Here is a 23,741-nt window from a genome sequence, read left to right on the forward strand (position 1 = left end):
CAACAACCCCTTAAGAAAATTCATGATATGAGTTCCTATTAATAAACAGAATATAGAAAATATTACACTATGGAAGACTTCTTTACCAAAAATACATTCAATATCTGCTTTCAAAAAGCAAACTTCTCTTGTACATAATTAAAGAATCATAGACCTTCGTGGGTCTTTTATGGTCATCTTTATAAATAAATTGAGACACGCTGTATTCCTTTCAAAAGAATAATAATTATTATTTCCACTCAGTGTTTTTACCCAATAAGATCTATGTTGCCATAACAAAGAACAAGAACATTCTGTATGAGCTGAAATGGAGAAATGCTCAGAATAGAACATGAAGTTGAAAAAGAAAGATGCAAGCTGATTGATCTTAGCATCTCTAGATGTGGCACAACCATTCAATTGTGATGGAGTAGCACCAGCTGTGTGTTCTTGCCAAAGAATCAAGCCTGAATCTAACCAAATCTCTAGAGCTAAGTTACATTTATAGGAAATACAAAGAAAAGAGGAATATTTTAAAAGAAGAGACACAGGGAAACAAACCCAGAATGTGGAACAGCACATTGTTTTGTACAACTTGTCAATGGCAGAGGGAAAGGCGGGAAGACTGGCCTTGATTAAAAGAAATTTAAGGGTTATAACCTGTGGAGGAGGAAATGGCAACCCACTCCAGTATTCTTTTTTTTTTTTTTTTTGAAGGTTTTCAGGATTTATTTAAGCATATTTTGGGGCCAGTACGTACCATTGCTGACTTATTTTTATCTTGGTGAATGACACCCTCATTCATCTTGTCACTGAAGCCTGAAACTTGAATGTTATTATCCACTCCTCCCTTTCACTCACCCCTCTGGTCCCATCTGGTCTTGCTTGTTCTACATCTCAAATAGAGCTTGGAAGCAATTTTATTCATCTTCATGACTGAGTGGACCACAACAAACTCTGGAAAATTCCTAAAGAGGTGGAAATACCAGACCACATGACCTGCCTCTTGAGAAATCTGTATGCAGGTCAGGAAGCAACAGTTAGAACTGGACACAGGACAACAGACGGGTTCCAAATAGAGAAAGGAGTATGTCAAGGCTGTGTATTGTCACCCTGCTTATTTAACTTATATGCAGAGTACATCATGAGAAATGCCAGGCTTTATGAACCTCAAACTGGAATCAAGATTGCTGGGAGAAATATCAATAACCTCAGATATCCAGATGACACCACCCTTAAGGCAGAAAGTGAAGAAGAACTAAAGAGCCTCTTGATAAAAGTGAAAGAAGAGAGTAAAAATGTTGGCTTAAAACTCAACATTCAGAAAACTAAGATCATGGCGATCTGGTCCCATCATTTCATGGCAAATAGATGGGAAACAGTGACAGACCTTATTTTTGGGGGCTCCAAAATCACTGCAGATGGTGACTGCAGCCATGAAATTAAAAGATGCTTGCTCCTTGGAGGAAAATTTATGACCAACCTAGTAAGCATATTAAAATTCAGAGACATTACTTTTCCAACAAAGATCTGTCTAGTCAAAGCTATGGTTTTTCCAATAGTCATGTATGGATGTGAGAGTTGGACTATGAAGAAAGCTGAGTGCCGAAGAATTGATGCTTTTGAACTGTGGTGTTGGAGAAGAGTCTTGAGAGTCCTTTGGATAGCAAGGAGATCCAACCAGTCCATCCTAAAGGAAATCAGTCCTGAATATTTGTTGGAAGGACTGACGCTGAAGCTAAAACTCCAATACTTTGGCCACCTGATGCAAAAAACTGACTCATTTGAAAAGACCCTGATGCTGGGAAAGAAAGATTGAAGGCAGGAGGAGAAGGGGCTGACAGAGGACAAGATGGTTGGGTGGCATCACGGATTCAATGGACATGAATCTGAGTAAACTCCAGGAGTTGGTGATGGACAGGGAGACCTGGCGTGCTACAATCCATGGGGTAGCAAAGAGTGAGACATGACTGAGCAACTGAACTGAACTAACTGCCACTCTTATTCAAGTTACTATTATCTCTCACAGGGAAATCTGTGAACACTTCTTAACTGGTTTTATAATGCAGCAGCTGAAGTGATTAAAAAACAATTAATGTATTTATTTTAATTGGAGGCTAATTACTTTACAATATTGTGGTGGATTTTGCCATACATTGACATGAATCAGCCACTGGTGTACATGTGTCCCCTATCCCAAACCCCCTCCCACCTCCCTCCCCATCCCATCCCTCTGGGTTGTCCCAGTGCACTCCAATATTCTTTCCTGAAAAATCCCACGGATTGAGAAGCCTGGCCTACTGTAATCAAAAGGGTTGCAACGAGTCGGACACAACTAAGTGACTGAGCACACAGAGCACAAGGGTTATAACAACCAAATGCAGTGTAGGGTTACAACAACCAAAAGCACAAGGGTCATTACAAACAAATTCAGTGTTTAGATCTGGGTTTAAACCTATTATTAAAGGACATTTTTGAGATAATCAGAGGAATTTGATTATGGACTGAAGAATCAGGTGCTGCTAAGACATCATTATTAATTTTGTCTTATGTGATAATGGTAATTAGCAGAGTGTCAATTTTTAAAAAACAAGATGCACATTGACGTCTGTAAGGGTGAAATAACATGACATCTGGGATTTGTTTTAAAAGAAAAATTTGATAATTTTGAATTTGTGTATTGAGAGTGTGTACTATTCTCTCTGCTTTTGATATGTCAGAAAATTCATATAAAATAGTAAATGGAAAATGCAAATTGTAAAATGTGTTATGATATGCTTTTTTGTCTGAAAAAGGGAGAATTAAGAATATATACTTTATTTTCTTGTGTTTGCATTGGGAGGATACACAAAAGATTCATGAAAATAGAAACCTATAGGGTGGCTGGGGGAAACTGGTGGACTTGAAGGGGTGAGAATGAAGCTTCTTAGTATAAGTTTTTTATATTGCTTTAAACTTTAGCCATTTGGATGTTTTGCCTAAACAGTTAAAAAAAAACACCAAGAAATAAAAGTTAAATGAAAATGATAATATTCAGAAAAAGTCCTGTATACACAGAGAAAAAGAAAGGGGTTAGAGTAGATTTCTAGGCGCCTTCATGTCTAGACTTCAATGAATTAATACATTGTTAATTTTTTTTTAAAGCCTGACTAGTAAGTAATTTCATTTTTAAAATAATTTTATTTATTTATTTAGGCTGTCCTGGGTCTTTGCTGCTACATGTGGGCTTAGTTGTTCCATGGCATGTGGGATCTTCCTGGGCTATGGGGATTGAACCTGTGTTCCCTTCATTGGCAGGTGGCTTCCCAGGGAAGTTCCCATTGTTAAACTTTTATTAAGCTGGATCCACTAATAATTCCAGAGATGTATAGGGGACAGAGTAATAATAAGAAACACAATAAACCAAAATCAGAACACAAAATGTGAAGCCTGAAACTTTTAACAGTTTTGCCTGGACTCATGCATGCTGTTAGTAAATCTAACCTCTGACCCCATGTTTAATCAAATCTACCTTACACTTGAGTATGTACATTTGCTTGATGTTATTAGGTATGTGGGCAGACATAGTAAGGACAAATATGAAATTTATGAAACATATTTGCAGTGGGAAAACAATCTGGTTCTTAGGGAAACTCATGTTCTTGCTTGAAATGAACAGTCATATACCTTTGGGCAAATTGGTCTTTTCAGGTCTCAGTTTCCTTGTCTATGCTGCTGCTGTTAAGTCACTTCAGTCGTGTCCGACTCTGTGCGACCCCAGAGACGGCAGCCCACCAGGCTCCCCTGTCCCTGGGATGCTCCAGGCAAGAACACTGGAGTGGGTATATACCATAAAGAAATTGAACATGATCTCCTGAGTCACCACTAACTTTGTGGCACTATAAAGGTACACACACAGAACAAGCTGGATATTTATAATAAATGCATTTAGTAACGTTTGAAGTGAGTGACAAGGAAATTCAGGCAGAGAAGATAGAGGAAGACCAAAGGGTTTTCAGAAACTATTCCATCTGAGAGCTCACTTCCCTTTTATAAATAGATGTTTGCTTTTAAGATTTCCAGACAAAAGTCACTCTCCCAGAGTTGAGACTGTTTGAGTCTGAGATGTTAATCTCAATAATGGAGAGTGTGGTTCAACACTTTCTGGCAATTGATGCCCAAAGCCCCTGGAATGGAAGGAGAGGGGACATCTAGCGTATATGGGAGGAAATAGAATATCGAGGTGCCTTCAGTTCCCCCAACAGGAGGGGGAAAGAATCATTACAGGAAGGAATGCATTTTTCCTTGGTGGAAGAGTTTGAAAGTTCAGGTCAAAGTCAGAATATTAGAGCAGCTGTTCATATATCACCTAACACAATTTCCTCATGTTATACATTTTATAAATGGGGAGGCCAACCTAGTAAGCTTATATGACATAGCTCAGTTTGTATTAGAGCAAGGCTAAGAACTAGTTTCATGATTGGAGTAGAAAGGGCAGCTAAATGTGAGGATAAGGAACAGGACTGGGATTTCCCTGGCAGTTCAGTGGTTAAGAATGCACACTTCAATGCAGGGGGCATGGGTTCGATCCCGGGTCAGGGAACTAAGATCCTACAAGTCACATGGCATGGCCAAAAGGAAAAAAAAAAAGAATCAGGCCATTCATTCATGATGGTATCTCCCAGCTCCTAGTCCAGTTCCTGACAAGTAGCAGATGCTTCATAAACATTGGTCACAGAACTCACTAGCTGACTGACTTGACTGAATGAATGTATGAGTGATATATTTCTACCTGTGTTCCCAGGGAACACTGTCCATTTCAGACCGAGGACTATTATTTCACTGGAGATAGTAGAAGGTTTACTCTACTTGCCAAGAGACACTTGACAGAGTAACAGTTTTCTTCCTCTGAGTATTGTTTCCTCTTCGTTGATGAGGACAGGGTAAATGTCAGTCTTCACAGGATGTGTGTGGTCTAGCATGAGAGAGAACTGGCATTTCCTTTGCTGTCATCGTAGATGACAGTGTTAAGAGAGCAGTGATTGGTAGTCAAATGCCTGCTGTGCTGGGCCAGCAGTCTGCAGAGTGGCCACTGCTCCTGTGACTTGGGAGGAGAGACAGTTCCAGGAAATACTCAGTTCGATTGGAGAATTGAAACGGCACCCAAACAGAGCCATTGTTTGACTTTCTTCTTCAGAACCCATGTTTTCACATCTTTTTGACTGTGTCCTGCTCATGCTGCTACTGCTTACAAGTAAGTCTGGATTTTTGCAGTTGGATAGTACAAGATAAAGATGCAAGGGTGGTCATTGTAATAAGCAAAAGCTTGGAAGAAACCTAAATATCCACCAGCAGAAGGTGGGTAAAGAAATTGTGATATATCCATGATACAAATAGCAAAGCTGATGAAACATAATGATATGAGATGTCTTTAAATCATAATGTTAATTGAAGAAAGCAAGGAGCAGAAAAATGGATACATTGGACTTGTTTTTGTGTGTGTCACAGGGCAGTGGGAATACATGAATGCTTCTCTGGGAAAGGGAGCTGGGAAATGGAAAAGAGCAGGGTATGGGAGAGTTGTCATATGCTTTTTATACTGCTTGAATATGGGTGTATATTAGTGTGTAGTTTATATAAATTTTAAACCTCAGAACAGCCATACATTAACTTCTTATTCAGCCAAGGGTTTTTATTCATTATGTGACTGGTCCTTGGTTAAAAAAAAAAGAAGAGTTTTGTGTTAGGATAACTGCCCTGAGTTTGTGAATAGACGACTAGCCTAAATGGGTGAGCTCTTTTCCTGGCTGACAGTGACCCACTGCTGATTATCTGTTTCCATCAGCAGTGCCCTTCGATGTTCACAGGACCAGGCCATGATTCTCTCCTTGGGCACTGGTTCTCAAAGTGAGGTTCTAAGATGAGCCATATCCTGAGATATGTGTCCTGGGAACTTGTTAGAAATATAATTCTTGGGCCCCACCCAAGAACTATTGAATGGGGAACTCTAGCAGTTGAGCCCAGCTCTCTCTGTTTGAACAAGGCTTTCTGGTGATTCTGGTGCCCCTTGAGTCTGAGAATCATTGCTATAGTGAACAGTTCTCCAAGCAGGACAGCAGCAGTGATTTCCTCTTTATTCTGCAAAGCAGTGCTTGCAGTTTTCTTGAAGTGGACCAACCTCTCTCACTGCTCTCTTTCCCTCTTTATGCAGGTTCTTTGAAAGGGGCATATGTGTCTCAGGTGGGTCAGAATGCTGATCTGCCCTGCACCTACTCTCCAGCTACCACTGAGAATCTCATGCCTGTGTGCTGGGGCAAGGGACCCTGCCCTGTGTTTGAATGTTACAGTTTGGTGCTCAGGACTGATGGAAGGAGCATGACCTATCAGACATCCAGCAGATACCTACTAAAGAGGGATTTGCACAAAGGAGACGTGACCTTAACCATAAAGAATGTGACCTTAGCTGACAGTGGGACCTATTGCTGCCGGATCCAATTCCCAGGTCTAATGAATGATCGAAAATCAAACCTAGAGTTGATCATCAAACCAGGTGAGTAGACTTTTGCATACCTTCTTTCTGAATGAGATTTGCCTGTGGATCATATTAAATACACTGACTGATCTCACCTTTGGTCTTCCCAATTACAGCCCTCCAGTTGGGTCCCTAAGACCTAAAGTTTAACGGGTCTAACCGTGTTTAATTCCCTCCATCTATTTTGAACCTCATGGCCATAGAATGAAGGAAAGTGCTAGATCAGTGGTCTGAGTACCTGACTGGTCATTGGAATCACCTGGGGACCCTTTTGACTCCCACAGATGCTTGGGCTCCAGCCCTGAACCAGGGAAATCAGCATTTCTGGAGGTGGATGGAGCCTGAGCATGGGAGTTTTACAAAGTCTACCCCCAATGATTCTCCCCCATGTGCAGCCAAGATTGAGAACCACTGGACTCTGCACGTGTGGGGAAGAGGGGGCACGTATGCTTTCATGTTTTAATGCTTATAGAGTGTGTACTTAGTGGTTGATAAGTTCAAATTTGACACTGCTTCTTACCAGCTGTGTAATGTTGGTCAAGTTATTTAAACTCTGTGACCTCTTCCTCTATAAAATATAATACTACCTACCCTAGAGGCCAGTGGGAGGATTTTATGAGATGTTTTGTGGAAAGCATTTACTATGGCTGTAAGTTTTATTATTAACAATTAGACTGTGATAATAATGATGTAACACACCTCTGTCAGACATTCTGAGTGTCATATACTCTCAACGAAGGTGTTCAGGTAGGTTTGGAAGTTTAGCATGTGTTTCTCTTCTATTGTTGTGTTTACAATTTTTTTTCTGTTGCCACTTTTCTGCTGTCAGAGAAGCCTCATCCTTACGTTGGTTTCTGACTTTAGCCAAGGTCACCCCAGCTTGGACTCCATGGAGGGACATCACTACAGCCTTTCCAAGGATGCTCACCACAAAGGGACCGGTCTCAGGTAATTACACATGGTGTATAGGAGGAAACCTTTAGTTGGTTTCAGAGTTCAGAGGATTTAGAATATGGGGAAAATATGAGAAAATAGTTTGAGTGGAGGCACGGATATTTCTGCTCACCCAAGATAGTGACAGGGGTAAGGAAGGGGTGAAGGTAAATTTATGCTGGGAAAAAAGAGCCCCAGGCTAGGATTCTGAATTAGTCATGAGTAGCCCTCTACCTGAGCCAAAGCCTTTCACTTCTCCTGATAGCAGCTTCCTCTTCTGTCTGAGGAATGAGTTCAGAGACTTGGATTTCACCACCCAATAATTCCTGACTCTTGAAAAAGATTTTTGATGAGCTTCGTATTTTGCCAAACAAGGGAAAAAAAGATTTCTACTATTGACATCCCTGTGTTTAAAAAAAAAAAAAAGGATACTCTTATATAAGCTTAATGAAAAACTCATTATGTTTCCTTATTATTTTCTGATTTACTCCTGTACTGATGATGTTTTGTCAGGTATTGGCCCCAGTCCATGTTTGGGATAATTTGGATTAGGCTATTTCAAGAGTTCCTTCTAACTGGAATAAAGTCCATCATCTTCCTCAGATTCTGACCTCAGAAGGAACAGCTAAAACCTTCAAGTATTTCAACAGGTATTTCCCACAGTGCTCTAGAAAGAAGATAAGGTTGACAGAGCAGACCTCAAGTCACATTGATCAGGGAGGAGTTCTGGTCTCTCTAAACTCTCCAAAGCATAGTCTTTGATTCAGTAAAATGAGGTGGTGGTTGTTGTTTAGTTTCTAAGTCATGTTTGCCTCTTTTGTGACCACATGGACTGTAGCCCATCAAGCTCCTATCCATGAGATTTCCCAAGCAAGAATACTAGTGTGGGCTGCCGTTTCCTTCTCCAGGGGATCTTCCAGACCCAGGAATTGAACTCACATATTCTGAATTGGCAGGTAGATTCTTTACCACTGAGCAACCAGGAAAGCCCTAAAATTTAATAATAGGTAAATTCCAATCCTAATCTATTCAATCTCTCAGATTTAAATAAGGAAGTGCGTCTAAAGTGCTTAGCCCAGAGTCTGATCATGATACATACTCAGCACAAGTTAGCTATTGTCATTTTCAGTAAGATCTAGAGGCAGAATGAGGTTGCAATTAAGTACTTCTTCAGTGATGGGCTTCTCAGGTGACTCTGTGGGTAAAGAACCTGACTTAAATACAGGAGACACAAGAAATGAAGGTTCAATCCCTGGGTCAGGAAGATCCCCTGGAGAAGGACATGGCAACCCACTTCAGTATTCTTGCCTGGAGAATCCCATGGACATAGGAGCCTGTCAGGCTATGGTCCATACGGTTGCCAAGAGTTGGACATGACTGGAACAACAGCACAGCACAGCGCTTCAGTGATAGGCAGAATGGGTTCTAATGTCAGCTTTTTGTGTTAGTTTTATAAACTCAGTTTTGTTGCTCAAACTCTGTGAGGCTCAATTTCCTTACCTCTATAATGAGGCTAATTTCCAGTGCCTGTGTCATAAGACTATTGTAAAGATTGAAGTGATGACACATGTAAAGCACTAAGCATAATGCATAATGCCCTGCCCAGACAAAGCACTCACATATTAGTTATTTTAAATATTAATGTCAGTGCTCTAGAGGTTGAATCTTTTTGTTGGTTCTTTAGTCACTGGGTACCAAGATCTCTCATGCGATTAGTAAGGAAGTTAAATATGGTGGAAACAGATGATCACCCAAATAGTGAGCTAATCGAATCATACCAAGTGTTTATCATATGTCATTGTTATATTTTAAAGAATTCCACGACTGTAGACCTTGAAGGGAATGGTGGGAGTCCCACTTACCCATCATGGGTTTCAGTGCTCTTTACAATGTCACGCCCAAGTGGGCATTTGCTGTGTGACCACACACCTTCCCAGATGGAGAAGTAGCTTCCTCACAAGGCATGCACGTTTTTTGAGGTGTCTATACCATAACCAGAAGTGGCCTTCACTTCAGGTTTTACTAGTTTATTCCTTCCCTTTAGGGCAACAGAATGGGGCCATCTTTTGTACCTGGGAATATAGGGAGAGTGCCTAAAATCTCTGAGCTTTTCAAAGGCCTGAGAAAATACTTAAACAAAAAAAGGCAATGGCTCCAAACTACGAATATAAAATGAAAAGTTGAAATTAATTAGTATTTAATTAGTTAATTAATTAGTATTTAATGGTATGACTATAATATGTAACATTATACCAGTTAATTACCTGCAAGTCAGCTTGTGTGTAGTTGTACACACCATTTCTTTAACGTGGAATGTGGGTACATATGCTTGCTACGAAGTGGAGAGGAGCCTTTACAAGTAAGAGTTCCAAGGGTCTTTGAGGTTCCTAAACCAACTTTGAACATCGGACAAATGAAATCTCTCTTTCACCTGAAGAAAGCAGGACTGGATCACGGATGAATCCTCAGCTCTGGAAGTAGACTTGATTTGAATCTCGGGTTCTCCAGTTAATAGCTATGTGATCTTGGAGAAAATACCTCTCTGAGACTTCTTCATTTGAAAAATGGGAAAATAATAGTACTGTGCACACAGTGACTGCAGCCATGGAATTAAAAGATGCTTGGTTCTTCAAAGAAAAGCAGTGACAGCTCTAGACAGTGTATTAAAAAGCAGAGACATCACTTTGCTGACAAAGGTCCGTGTAGTCAAAATGGTTTTTCCAGTAGTCATGTATGGATGTGAGAGTTGGACCATGCAGAAGGCTGAGTGCTGAAGAACTGATGCTTTTGAACTGTAGTGTTGGAGAAGACTCTTGAGAATCCTTTGGACAGCAAGGAAATCAAACCAGTCAATCCTAAAGGAAATCAACCCTGCAAATTCATTGGAAAGACTGGTGCTGAAGCTGAAGCTCCAATACTTTGGCCACCTGAAGTGAAGAGCTGACTCATTGGAAAGACCCTGATGTTAGAAAATATTGAGGACAAGAGAAGGGGTTACAGAGGATGAGATGGTTGGATGGCCTCACTTACTCAATGGACATGAGTTTGAGCAATCTCACAGAGATAGTAAAGTATAGGGAAGCCTGACGTGCTGTAGTTCATGGGGTTGCAGAGTCGGACATGACTTAGTGACTGAACAAGAACAACGCGGTGGTGAAGATGAAAAGATATTGTGCGTGTAGAGTACTAAGCACTGTGTCAGGCACATAAAACATGCTAGATGGTAAATATTAAGTTTGTATACTTTTAAGATCATCAACCTGCTCCGCCAGTCTTGGGTCCTCTAGGAAACACACTGTAACTTCCTCCATCTGTCCCACCCATCTTGGTTGATGTCAATCTGTGTGAAAATAAGCTGTAATAACCCAATAGGGCTTTAGTTGATTGATCATTTTCACTGTAAGATGAAGTTAAAAAAAAAAGTTAGAAGTCAGACAGTCTTATCATTTAAGCCAAGAAAAGTAATTGTATGGAAGCAGAAAGTAGATTTACACTAGAAAATATTGTATGTGTAGTTTACTTAGTAGCTCCACCAGTGTGGTTTTAAAATTCCTTTTCGTAAAGGAGCAAAGGTAAATGGGAGATAACGTCTTTCCTTTTCTTAAAGAATAAACAAAACTTTAGGCTGAGAATATGCTTTTGTAATATTAAAATCAGAGTCTGTATGCCAGGAGTTTAGACTTTGAAGCTTCCAGAAAGTGACCATGGCATTTAGGAAGTTTCAGAGCCTCTGACTCAACCAGAAAAATGAGTTTGCATCCTTACTCTTCCCAAGGCTGACGATTTATTGGTTTGTAAAATGCATTGTTTATGAGATAAGGGCCTGCGCCCATCTTGTTCACTGTTCTGTCCTCTGTGCCTGGCATAGAGTGGGGATGTAATATATGTTCATTGAATGGATAGGCAGGTAAATAAATAAATGCCTAAAAAGGAAAGAAAGTGATCTGGGATCTGGGCAACATGATGAGCTTAGTAATCACAGTGCTGAGGTGAGCATTGTTGGAGGCAGCATAGTTAAGTGTGTACTTAAGGCCATGCAGACCTAAATTGGAAGGCCATTTCTGTTATTTGCTAAGCTGTATGACCTTGGGTAAGTCATTTAGCTTCCTGATTCTCAGCTTCTTCATCTGTGCAATGGGACAGATACTCCCTACTTTAAGATAGTTGTTTTGAGTGTTAAATGAGATATACTTCCTTGAAGAATTTAACACAATGCCTATTCATAGTAAATTATAGTTACAGTTATTATTATTTTCATTTTTTAGGGAACAAAATACCCTCTCTCTTAATGTTAAATGGTTTTGAGAAAATCAACTTTCCTTACCTTTCAGAGTCTAATCATGCCACATCTTTATCCATTCATTTGTTGATGGACATCTATACAATGGAATATTACTTAGTTATAAAAATGAAATAATGCCATTTGCAGCAACATGGGTGGACTTTGAGATTATCATACTAAGTGAAGTAAGCCAGACAGAGAAAGGCAAATGTCATATCATATTGCTTATATGTGGAATCTAAAAAAGATTGTACATATGAACTTACTTACAAAACAGAAATAGACTCATAGACATAGGAAACAAACTGATGACTACCAAAAGGGAAAAGGGTGAAGGAGGGATAAATTAGCAGTTTGGGATTAACATATAAGAGGCATCCCAGTTGGCTCTAGTGGTAAAGAATCCACCTGCTAATGCATGAGATGCAAGAGATGGGGTCCAACCCCTGGATCAGGAAGATACGTAAGAAATGACAACCCACTCTGGTATTCTTGCCTGGAAAAGTTCCATGAACAGAGAAGCCTGGCAGGCTACAGTCCATGGGGTCTCAAAGAGTTGAACATGACTGAGCAACTGAACACACAGATATATAAAATAGATAACCAACAAAGACCTACTGTATAGCACAGGGAACTATACTCAGTAAGTTGTAATAACCTGTAAGGGAAAAGAATCTGAAAAAGAATATATATATTCTGAATCACTTTACTGTATACCTGAAACTAACACAACATTGTAAATCAACTATATGTCAATTAAAAAATGAACAAAATAAATATTGAAGAGCAGTCATTTGATCTAAAAAAAGTCTAATTATAATGCCTGCTTGTGTATTGTCAATGCTGTTAGAATTTTGCAGACCGTTTTAGGTCCTATGGACACAACAAACTATGTATTCAAATATGTCTTCCCAGAAGAAGTCTCCATTTCATAGAACATAGGTAATTTGGTTTGTTATCTGGATAAAAAAACCTCATCCTAGAGTTGATTTGTAAGTGTTCAATAAATTCTGTTGGTTTCTCAGTTAATTATTGTGAAGAGTATGAAGTAGAATTAATTTCAAATAGAATTATAGGCAGCTTAAAAAAAAACACAAACCTCATATAAAAGAGCATTTCTAACTGTTTTGGCTATTTTTCTTCTTTGTGGTAGAGATACAGACACTGGAGACCCTCCATGATAAAAATCAGACGGTAAGTAACTGTGTGTGCGAGCTCAGCTCATGCTCAACTCAAAGAAAAAAAATATGGCTTTAGACTTCCTTCCTGTCCACTCCTTCCTTGGGGAAAAATTCCTCATCTCCCTTGGCTTTGGGTTCCTTGACTATAACATGTTGCTGATGACAATTGTAACTGCAGAGGCCTGTTGTAAGGATGGAATGAGATGATGCATGTAAAAGTGCCTGGCACACAGTAGGTGTGCCAAAAGGAAGACTCACTAGCATTTTGTTCTTATCCTGAAATTTCACAACTGTATACCACTGTGGAGGGTTCAGACACCCTGCATCTCCTGAGAGTAGTGTTTTTCCTTGTTAACATTTCTACCCTAATGAGAAAGATTGTTTGTTTGTTTAAATATATTTATTTATGACAAGACACCAGTCAGGAATATTCTAAGGTAAGAACTTACATATCTAACCAAAAACAAAGCCGTATTTCAATCAATCACCATTTTAATGTCTCCCACCTTCTCAGAATGGAAGGGAAAACCACTAGAAAACAATCTGATAGCAGTGACTGGGAAATTGTTTGAGGACATACCCGGGAGTCTGCATTCATTTGACTCAGTCTGACTCACTCTCAAGTATTTTGTGTTTGTCCTGCGGTCTTTGCAATCCAGGACTGCCTTTTAAATACCTCTTTGTGCCACACTGCTCAGGGCACATTTTCACAGTGCACTTGCAGTAATGTGTGTTGAATAAATGGAGGACTTAACTGCTTAATGTTGTTTTAAAAGTGTTCACTGTTACTCTTTTTAAAGGGGGAACATGAACTGAAATTTTAGAAGCAGGATGCAGAGCAATAGCAATAAAAGCTACCACTGATTGAACATTTATCCTGTACCAGCCTCTGTGCCAAGCGTTTTCTGGTTTTTGTCACTTAATTTTCCCGATAACTTTACAAGATGACTCTGCTGTTTGGTGACAGAACTGGGATTTGAACCCAAGACTGTCAGGCTTCAAATTCCTAGCTTTTAAATCACTATCTTTCTGTGGAAATTGGTGTTTCATGGTACAACACCAAATTTAGACCTCTCTGAAACTCCCTGGAAACACGAGGGAATCTTATATAAATAGGGTTCCACTTTAATGTTCATTTTTGTTGGGGAAATTGGGAGTCCATTTACTAAGGCTACTTCTCCACCCACAGCACAGACAAGCATATGTTATTCTCTTGCTAAGTCCAAAACTTGAGCTAATCTCTTTCTCTGGGTGGTTTGAAGCTTGTCTAGAAGGCGACAGATTGTGAGTCATTTCAATTGTGAGTCCCTGCATTCCTGGGACACTGTGAAAGGGCTGTTCTGATGCATAAGTCGTGAGATTACCTGGGCAGACAATGGGTTTCTGGCCAATTGCTGTAATTCTGTTTGCATTTCCATAGGAAATATCCACACTGGCTACTGAGTTACAAGACATGGGTGCCACCACCAGAACAGGCCTCTACATAGGAGCAGGAGTCTCTGCTGGGCTGGCTCTGATTCTTATCTCTGGTGGTCTAATTCTCAAATGTAAGTCATCTGATGGTGCTTCTCTCTCCCTCTGATAAGGAACTGTTAATATAGGAACCAACCCAAACCTAGACATTATAATATTAGGTTACATTGATTAGAATGAATACTCTTTCAGTTCAGTTCAGTTCAGTCGCTCAGTCGTGTCCGACTCTTTGCAACCCCATGAATCGCAGCACGCCAGGCCTCCCTGTCCATCATCAACTCCCGGAGTTCACTCAGACTCACGTCCATCGAGTCAGTGATGCCATCCAGCCATCTCATCCTCTGTCATCCCCTTCTCCTCCTGCCCCCAATCCCTCCCAGCATCAGAGTCTTTTCCAGTGAGTCAACTCTTCGCATGAGGTGGCCAAAGTACTGGAGTTTCAGCTTTAGCATCATTCCTTCCAAAGAAATCCCAGGGCTGATCTCCTTCAGAATAGACTGGTTGGATCTCCTTGCAGTCCAAGGGACTCTCAAGAGTCTTCTCCAACACCACGGTTCAAAAGGATCAATTCTTCGGTGCTCAGCTTTCTTCACAGTCCAACTCTCACATCCATACATGACCACAGGAAAAACCATAGCCTTGACTAGATGGACCTTTGTTGGCAAAGTAATGTCTCTGCTTTTCAATATGCTATCTAGGTTGGACATAACTTTCCTTCCAAGGAATACTCTTTAGTCCTTTAAAATCACAGAATTAATAATAGCTTGTTTTTATTCAGTGCTTATGGTGTAACAAGCATGTTTTTATATTTAACATCGTCACCGTCTTATAAGGTAGGTAGTACTGTTATCCCCATTTTTTACAGCAGACGAGAGTAACACTTAGAGATGGTAAACTTTCAAAGTTTTCTCAAGGTTTCAGAATCGGTAAGTGGCAAAGCTGGAATTCAGATTCAGGCAGGTTGATTCTAGTACCTATTTTCTTATTTTGTAAAGAGCATAAATATTTTAAATTCATGAATTAGCAATCACTTCCTTCTATGCATTTTCTATCTTATATATCTCTTATGGGTGGTTCTTTAAAGAGGGGCAGCAGGTTCCTTTAACACTGGGTCATGGTCAAGCTTGCAGCATTTGTTATTGTCCTCCATTGTGGCACTCAGCAAACTTTTTACTTCTAAGTTGCTTATGTTTATTTTAAAAAAATAAGTATAATTTATATGTGATACACTGTCTATGTAAAATGTGTCCGACTTAATGAATTTTTGAAGATGATTTGATTCAGGAAACCATCACCACAATCAATGACCAAACACTTCCATCACTCTGAAAGCCTCACATACTTTAATAATTGTGATATATTCTCCTCTCTTTGGGGCAGAGGCCAAGGCCTTATACCTCTACTATTTTAGTAGCCTTTCTTACTCATCTGTAAACATTGACTGTGTGTAGGATTACAAAACATTCCGAAATTTCCCAGGACTGAAGTGGGGCGGGGGGCCCAAATATGTGTGTTTTCAGTGCTAAAACTGGGACAGTCCAGGGAAAACTAGGATGAGCTGCTCATCCTGTGTGGCTTAAAGCTTCCAAATGCTTTATGTGCATTAAATGCTCATAATTACCCTGTTGAAAAAGGTACTAATATTGTTCTCATTTACCACTTGGAGAGCCATTGTGTTGAAAGGTTAAGTAACTTTTAGTCCAACATGACACTGTTAATTGATAGAGGATTTGAAACCAGGGCTATCCTGCTTACCTTTTTGTTATTCTGCCGTTAATGGTAAATGAATTGTTGAGAGGAAGAAGCTACTCACTCCCACTTACCCGAGTTTATGGAGAGGTAGCAGTGGAGTTTGGGAATTGACCACATGAATATGGAATATACAGGCTGATAAGGAGTAATGATAACATTGTGTTCTGCCAAGGCCTGGATGTTGGGAACTGTTATGGTTTGGGTAAAAGGGTGTGGAAAGAGGTTGATGACGAGTAGGAGAAGTCATGTTTTGTACACACATATGATTACTGCCAAAATGGTATGGGGAGGGAGGTGGGAGGGGGGTTCAGGATGGGGAACACGTGTACACCCGTGGCGGATTCATGTTGATGTATGGCAAAACCAATACAATATTGTAGAGTAATTAGCCTCCAATTAAAATAAATAAATTTATATTAAAAAAAACATGACTACTTAGAAGAATAGATGGGAAAGTTGTGTACAATTTGCAGTCTTTTCCCTAGAAGCTGCTAGAGAAAATCACACAACAAGGGTAACAGGTTTTTAATAATGACATCAAAGCCATAAATTGGCACTCAGAAATGTGCAGCAATCTTGTATCTTCCTAGTGCAGTGTCTGAGATGAGCATCACATATTTCACTGCTGCTCAAACCTCCCTCACTTCTCACTGCACTGATGAAGTATTAAAAGCCTGTTTCAACTACTTTCGCATAGCCATGACTTCCTGCTTCCTTTGATTGCTTTCTCCAGAATCATCTCTTTCTCCATTCCTATTGATGCTTTTTTTTTTTAAATTTTATTTTATTTTTAGACTTTACATAATTGTATTAGTTTTGCCAAATATCAAAATGAATCCGCCACAGGTATACATGTGTTCCCCATCCTGAACCCTCCTCCCTCCTCCCTCCCCATTTGAGCTGCTTGGATCTGGGAAGATATTGATGCTTTTTTTATTAGTGTAAAAATAAGATCTAGTTCACACATTTCTCTCCAGCTATTCCCGTTTCTCTCCTCTCCTTCACAGGCATATTTCAGATGAGTTATTCCTACATTTCATTCCTCTATGCTCTTCAAACACCTCCAGCCCCATTTAGCTTCTACACTTGAATTGCCATGAAGTAGTTTTAGTTCAAGCTCAGTGATCTCCATTTTGATAAACCCAGTAGATACCTCTGTCTTCATTGCAGTACATCCATCTTTCAGTAATATTCAACTAAGTTGACCCTGGAATGGGTGAATTTAACTCAGATGACCATTATATCTACTACTGTGGGCAGGAATCCCTCAGAAGAAATGGAGTAGCCATCATGGTCAACAAAAGACTCCGAAATGCAGTACTTGGATGCAATCTCAAAAATGACAGAATGATCTCTGTTCGTTTCCAAGGCAAAACATTCAATATCATGGTAATCCAAGTCTATGCCTCAACCAGTACCGCTGAAGAAGCTGAAGTTGAATGGTTCTAATAAGACCTATAAGACCTTTTAGAACTAACACCCAAAAAAGATATTCTTTTCATTATAGGGGACTGGAATGCAAAAGTAGGAAGTCAAGAAACATCTGGAGTAACAGGCAAATTTGGCCTTGGAATACGGAATGAAGCAGGGTAAAGACTAATAGAGTTTTGCCAAGAAAATGCACTGGTCATAGCAAACACCCTCTTCCAACAACACAAGAGAAGACTCTACACATGGACATTACCAGATGGTCAACACTGTAATCAGATTGATTACATTCTTTGCAGCCAAAGATGGAGAAGCTCTATACAGTCAACAAAAACAAGACCAGGAGCTGACTGTGGCTCAGATCATGAACTCCTTATTGCCGAATTCAGACTGAAATTGAAGAAAGTAGGGAAAACCACTAGACCATTCAGGGATGACCTAAATCAAATCCCTTATGATTATACAGTGGAAGTGAGAAATAGATTTAAGGGCCTAGATCTGATAGATAGAGTGCCTGATGAACTATGGAATGAGGTTCATGACATTGTACAGTAGACAGGGATCAAGACCTTCCCCATGGAAAAGAAATGCAAAAAAGCAAAATGGCTGTCTGAGGAGGCCTTACAAATAGCTGTGAAAAGAAGAGGAGCGAAAAGCAAAGGAGAAAAGGAAAGATATAAGCATCTGAATGCAGAGTTCCAAAGAATAGCAAGGAGAGATAAGAAAGCCTTCCTCAGTGATCAATGCAAAGAAATAGAGGAAAACAACAGAATGGGAAAGACTAGAGATCTCTTCAAGATAATGAGAGATACCAAGGGAAAATTTCATGCAAAGATGGGCTCCATAAAGGACAGAAATGGTATGGACCTAACAGATGTAGAAGATATTAAGAAGAGGTGGCAAGAATACACAGAAGAACTGTACAAAAAAGATCTTCATGACCCAGAAAATCATGATGGTGTGATCACTGACCTAGAGCCAGACATCCTGGAATGTGAAGTCAAGTGGGCCTTAGAAAGCATCACTATGAACAAAGCTAGTGGAAGTGATGGAATTCCAGTTGAGCTATTTCAAATCCTGAAAGATGATGCTGTGAAAGTGCTGCACTCAATATGCCAGCAAATTTGGAAAACTCAGCAGTGGCCACAGGACTGGAAAAGGTCAGTTTTCATTCCAACCCCAAAGAAAGGCAATGCCAAAGAATGCTCAAACTACCACACAATCACACTCATCTCACATGCTAGTAAAGTAATGCTCAAAATTCTCCGCAGAAGGCAATGGCACCCCACTCCAGTACTTTTGCCTGGAAAATCCCATGGATGGAGGAGCCTGGTAGGCTGCAGTCCATGGGGTCGCTAGAGTCAGACACGACTGAGTGACTTCATATTTCACTTTTCACTTTCATGCATTGGAGAAGGAAATGGCAACCCACTCCAGTGTTCTTGCTTGGAGAATCCCAGGGACGGGGAAGCCTGGTGGGATGCCATCTATGGGGTCGCACAGAGTCGGGCATGACTGACGCGACTTAGCAGCAGCAGCAGCAGCAGCAAAATTCTCCAAGCCAGGCTTCAGCAATACATGAACCGTGAACTTCCTGACGTTCAAGCTGGTTTTAGAAAAGGCAGAGGAACCAGAGATCAAATTGCCAACATCTGCTGGATCATGGAAAAAGCAAGAGTTCCAGAAAAACATCTATTTCTGCTTTATTGACTATGCCAAGGCCTTTGACTGTGTGGATCACAATAAACTGGGGAAAATTCTGAAAGAGATGGGAATACCAGACCACCTGACCTGCCCTTTGAGAAATCTGTATGCAGGTCAAGAAGCAACAGTTAGAACTGGACATGGAACAACAGACTGGTTCCAAATAGGAAAAGGAATACATCAAGGCTGTATACTGTCACCCTGCTTATTTAACTTATATGCAGAGTACATCATGAGAAATGCTGGACTGGAAGAAACACAAGCTGGAATCAAGATTGCCAGGAGAAATATCAATAACCTCAGATATGCAGATGACACCAACCTTATGGCAGAAAGTGAAGAGGAACTCAAAAGCCTCTTGATGAAAGTGAAAGTGGAGAGTGAAAAAGTGGGCTTAAAGCTCAACATTCAGAAAATGAAGATCATGGCATCCGGTCCCATCACTTCATGGGAAATAGATGGGGAAACAGTGGAAACAGTGTCGGACTTTATTTTTCTGGGCTCCCAAATCACTGCAGATGGTGACTGCAGCCATGAAATTAAAAGACGCTTACTCCTTGGAAGGAAAGTTATGACCAACCTAGATAGCATATTCAAAAATAGAGACATTACTTTGCCAGCAAAGGTCCATCTAGTCAAGGCTATGGTTTTTCCTGTGGTCATGTATGGATGTGAGAGTTGGACTGTGAAGAAGGCTGAGCACCGGAGAATTGATGCTTTTGAACTGTGGTTTTGGAGAAGACTCTTGAGAGTCCCTTGGACTGCAAGGAGATCCAACCAGTCCATTCTGAAGGAGATCAGCCCTGGGATTTCTTTGGAAGGAATGATGCTAAAGCTGAAACTCCAGTACTTTGGCCACCTCATGCAAAGAGTTGACTCATTGGAAAAGACTCTGATGCTGGGAGGGATTAGGGTCAGGAGGAGAAGGGGATGACAGAGGATGAGATGGCTGGATGGCATCACTGACTCAATGGATGTGAGTCTGAGTGAACTCCGGGAGTTGGTGATGGACAGGGAGGCCTGGCGTGCTGCAATTCATGGGGTCGCAAAGAGTCAGACACGACTGCGCAACTGAACTGAACTGAAGTTGACCCTCAATCATTCCAAAAGTCTTACTTCTCTTGACTTCTGAAACACCACTCTCACTTTGGCCACTCCTTTTCAGTCATTTTTATAATTTTCTCTTCTTCAGCATGATCTTTAGGTGTTGAGATTCCCCAGAGCTGGTGTTTTTCTTCTCTCCATACCCTCTGGATGATGATAACCTATATTTCCATAGAGTTAAATGTCATCCTTAGTTTCTGTCTTTAGCACTCAAGGGTGTTGGTACTGACTGTCCAGCTGTACAGGTTTTATCTCCACTTATTTGTCTCCCACCTTACTGTGTCCAAAAAGGAGCTCTGGAATCTATATTCCATCTTTTTAAAACCCTACCCCCCCTCGCTGGGTCTTCATCATAGTGTTTCCCTACCATCCAACTGGTTGCCCGTTAGCGCGTTTTGTTTTTTATCTCATTTATTTTATTAAAGCATTTTAAATGGACTTTTGTTTGCCTTTCTACTTAGGGTATTCTGATAGAAAAGAGAAGATACAAAATTCAGGGTAAGAATCATGAGTAGGGTAGGAGAAGGTGGGGATCTTGGGTGACCCTTCAGCTGATTGAGCACCTACTCCACCCAGGCTCTAGGTGGCTGCTGGTTACAGAAGTGAACGAGAAGCTCAGCGTCTACTCTCAGAGTTTTTCATAACTCAGCCTGGTTCTTCTGAACTCGGATTGCCCGTTAGAATCACCTAGGGCACTTAAACATATTTGTCTATCCCAGAGCAAATACGTTAGAATCTTTGGGGATGAGGTTTCATCATAGTGAAAAAGTGAAAGAGTTAGTTGCTCAGTTGTGTCTGACTCTTTGTGACCCCATGAACTGTAGCCTGCCAGGCTCCTCTGTCCATGGAATTCTCCAGGAAGGAATACTGGAGTGGGTGGCCATTCCCTTCTCCAGAGGATCTTCCCAACTCAGGGATCAAACTCGGGTCTCTTGCATTGAAGGTGGATTCTTAACTATCTGAGCCACCAGGGAAGCCCTTATTGTTCTGAAAACTTTCTAGGTAATTGTAATGTACAAACAGAGTTGAAAACTGCTTGTCTGTCATATTGCAGAATTAGTCTCCATTCCTAATTACACTACACTACACACACACAAAGATTATAAAACTTTTACTGGGTTTCTGTAACATTTGGGGCATGGGCAGAATGAAATATATTTTAAGAAAAAAATGGTTCTGTCCACTGAATACTATCTGAACCACTAATAATTTTAGACTAAGTCTAGGTGATGCTATTGGAGAAGAAAATGGCAACCCACTCCAGTATTCTTGCCTGGAGAATCCCAGGGATGGGGGAGCCTGGTGGGCTGCCGTCTATGGGGTCGCACAGAGTCAGACACGACTGACGTGACTTAGCAGCAGCAGGTGGTGCTAGTGGTGAAGAACCTGCCTGCCAGTGCAGGAGACATAAGAGATGCAGGTTCACTCCGTGGGTCGGGAAGATCCCCTGGAAGAGGGCTTTGCAACCCGCTCTTGCCTGGAGAATCCCATGGACAGAGGAGCCTGGAAAGCTACAGTCCCTAGGATCATAAAGAGTTGGACACGACTGAAGTGACTTAGCATTCACACACACTAGATGGTAGAGTTATGAAGACAAAATAGTCTGCAGTAAAAAGTCAAATAAGACCAAATAGAACACTTAATCATCATGGCTCTATATGATCTATAACCAGCATTGATTAGAGCTGAAACCTGAAATGTTGTTATATCAATAGGTAATATTTACATTTACATGTACTACTGCTGCTGCTGCTGCTAAGTCACTTCAACGTGTCTGACTCTGTGCGACCCCATAGACGGCAGCCCACCAGGCTCTGCCATCCCTGGCATTTTTTATGATATTATTGGGTTAATGTTTTATCTCTACCTATAAATGTAATCTCCATAGAAAATTAGGAACTTATCAGCCACATTAACAACTGTATCCCCTAGTGCACACCTGATTCTTAGTACAGACTTCATAAATATTTGAGGATTGCATGGATAAATGTTCCTTACAGCAGCCCTGTGAGAGAAGAGTACTTATTCCCATTGTATAGGTGAGGACCCTAACACCCTGAGTTTACTAATATACAGCCTCCAGGAGCTTTTTGTGTTTTGTTCACTGTTGTATCTCTTGATGCATGGTCTCAGTGTGTAACACACTAAATAGTTCTTGAATGAATAAATGGAAAAGGCAAATCCAACTTAGCCTAGATCATATGGATGGTAAGCAACAGAGGTAGAATTCAAACTCAAGTCTCACTGGATCCATAACACATTCCTTTTACTTTTTGGAATTGTTTAAACCCACATAATAATTGAAATAACAGTGCAGTTAGAGCATGTTATTTGATATTTTGTCACATTTACTTTGTTTCTCTCTTTACATATACAATTTTGTTTTTTTCGGAACCATTTGTACAGGTGTTTCAGACATCTTGACACTTCATATAAACACTTCAGTCTGCACTTCCTCAGAATGAGTATATTCTCTTAGATAACACAATTCCACTTTTATACCTAAGAAATTTCAGATTAATTTGAATTTGTACAGAATATTCCCCAGATTATTTCATTGTATTTTATGTTTTCCCTTCTTAGTCAGGACCTGATCAAGGATCGTATACTGCCTTGGTTGCTAACTCTTCAGCAAAGCCCGTTCTCTCAATTCTATTACATGTCCAGAAAATGCTTAACTCAACTACAATACTTTATTTCCACAGCCTCATCACTTTAGCCAACCTTTCTCCTTCAGGGTTGGCAAATACAGCAGCAGAGGGGATGCACCCAGTGGAAAACATCTATACCATTGAGGAAAACGTATATGAAGTGGAGGATCCATACGAGTGTGACTGCTCCGTCAACAGTGGGCAGCAATCCTAACAACCTCTGGGCTGCTGTCACCTTTCAACGCCACCAGATTCAACCACTTCATTTAGGGGCTTGGTGTTGTCTTCTTTGAAGACATGAGATGGCTCAGCTGACTGATTTGAGACATTCTGCCCTTGGCCACTGAGCAGAGTTTTTCCATATTTTAAAGATAACTAGCTCACTTGAGGATTGAACTGGGACCTGTGTGGTAATACACAGGCACTACATTGCCTCTGAGTTCCATCCACCCAACTCAGAGACTGCTAATTGGGACATTAGCGCTCCAGTGGGCTTTTACAGAGAGTAAGAATTCTTAATATGGGATCTCCGGAATTCTAGATATTCAATTACATGGTGTGTCCATGAAACTCCTGAAAATACAGGGGAAATTACATGCTGAGATATATGTGTGTCTTTTTCAATACAGGAAGTCTAAAGGGGTCACTGATTCTCAAAGAGCTCTGTGATCTATAGAAGGGGTTAGGAAACTACTGGAGTAGGACTAGGTGGTTTTGATTCCCTCAAAGCCTCAAGGTTTATT

General features: G+C 40.5%; 1 protein-coding gene across 3 annotated transcripts; it reads left to right on the top strand.

Annotated features, from left to right (window-relative positions):
* Positions 1–4,847: 4,847 nt before the first annotated feature.
* LOC112586848 (hepatitis A virus cellular receptor 2) lies at positions 4,848–23,739 on the top strand. Of its 3 annotated transcripts, XM_025292348.3 has the most exons (7): positions 4,861–5,212; positions 6,170–6,508; positions 7,355–7,438; positions 12,859–12,899; positions 14,307–14,433; positions 20,809–20,845; positions 23,053–23,739. In XM_025292348.3, the coding sequence occupies exons 1-7, from the start codon at positions 5,161–5,163 to the stop codon at positions 23,210–23,212; spliced, it is 840 nt and encodes a 279-aa protein (XP_025148133.3). In that variant the 5' UTR covers positions 4,861–5,160; the 3' UTR covers positions 23,213–23,739. The 3 variants fall into 3 exon arrangements, with proteins under 3 accessions (XP_045022490.1, XP_045022489.1, XP_025148133.3); XM_045166555.1 differs by lacking the exon at positions 20,809–20,845 and having other exon boundaries at positions 4,848–5,212; positions 7,325–7,438; XM_045166554.1 differs by lacking the exon at positions 23,053–23,739 and having other exon boundaries at positions 4,851–5,212; positions 7,325–7,438; positions 20,809–21,155.
* Positions 23,740–23,741: the final 2 nt, after the last annotated feature.

Source organism: Bubalus bubalis, chromosome 9, assembly GCF_019923935.1.
Source record: "Bubalus bubalis isolate 160015118507 breed Murrah chromosome 9, NDDB_SH_1, whole genome shotgun sequence".
NCBI classification, from domain to species: domain Eukaryota; kingdom Metazoa; phylum Chordata; class Mammalia; order Artiodactyla; family Bovidae; genus Bubalus; species Bubalus bubalis.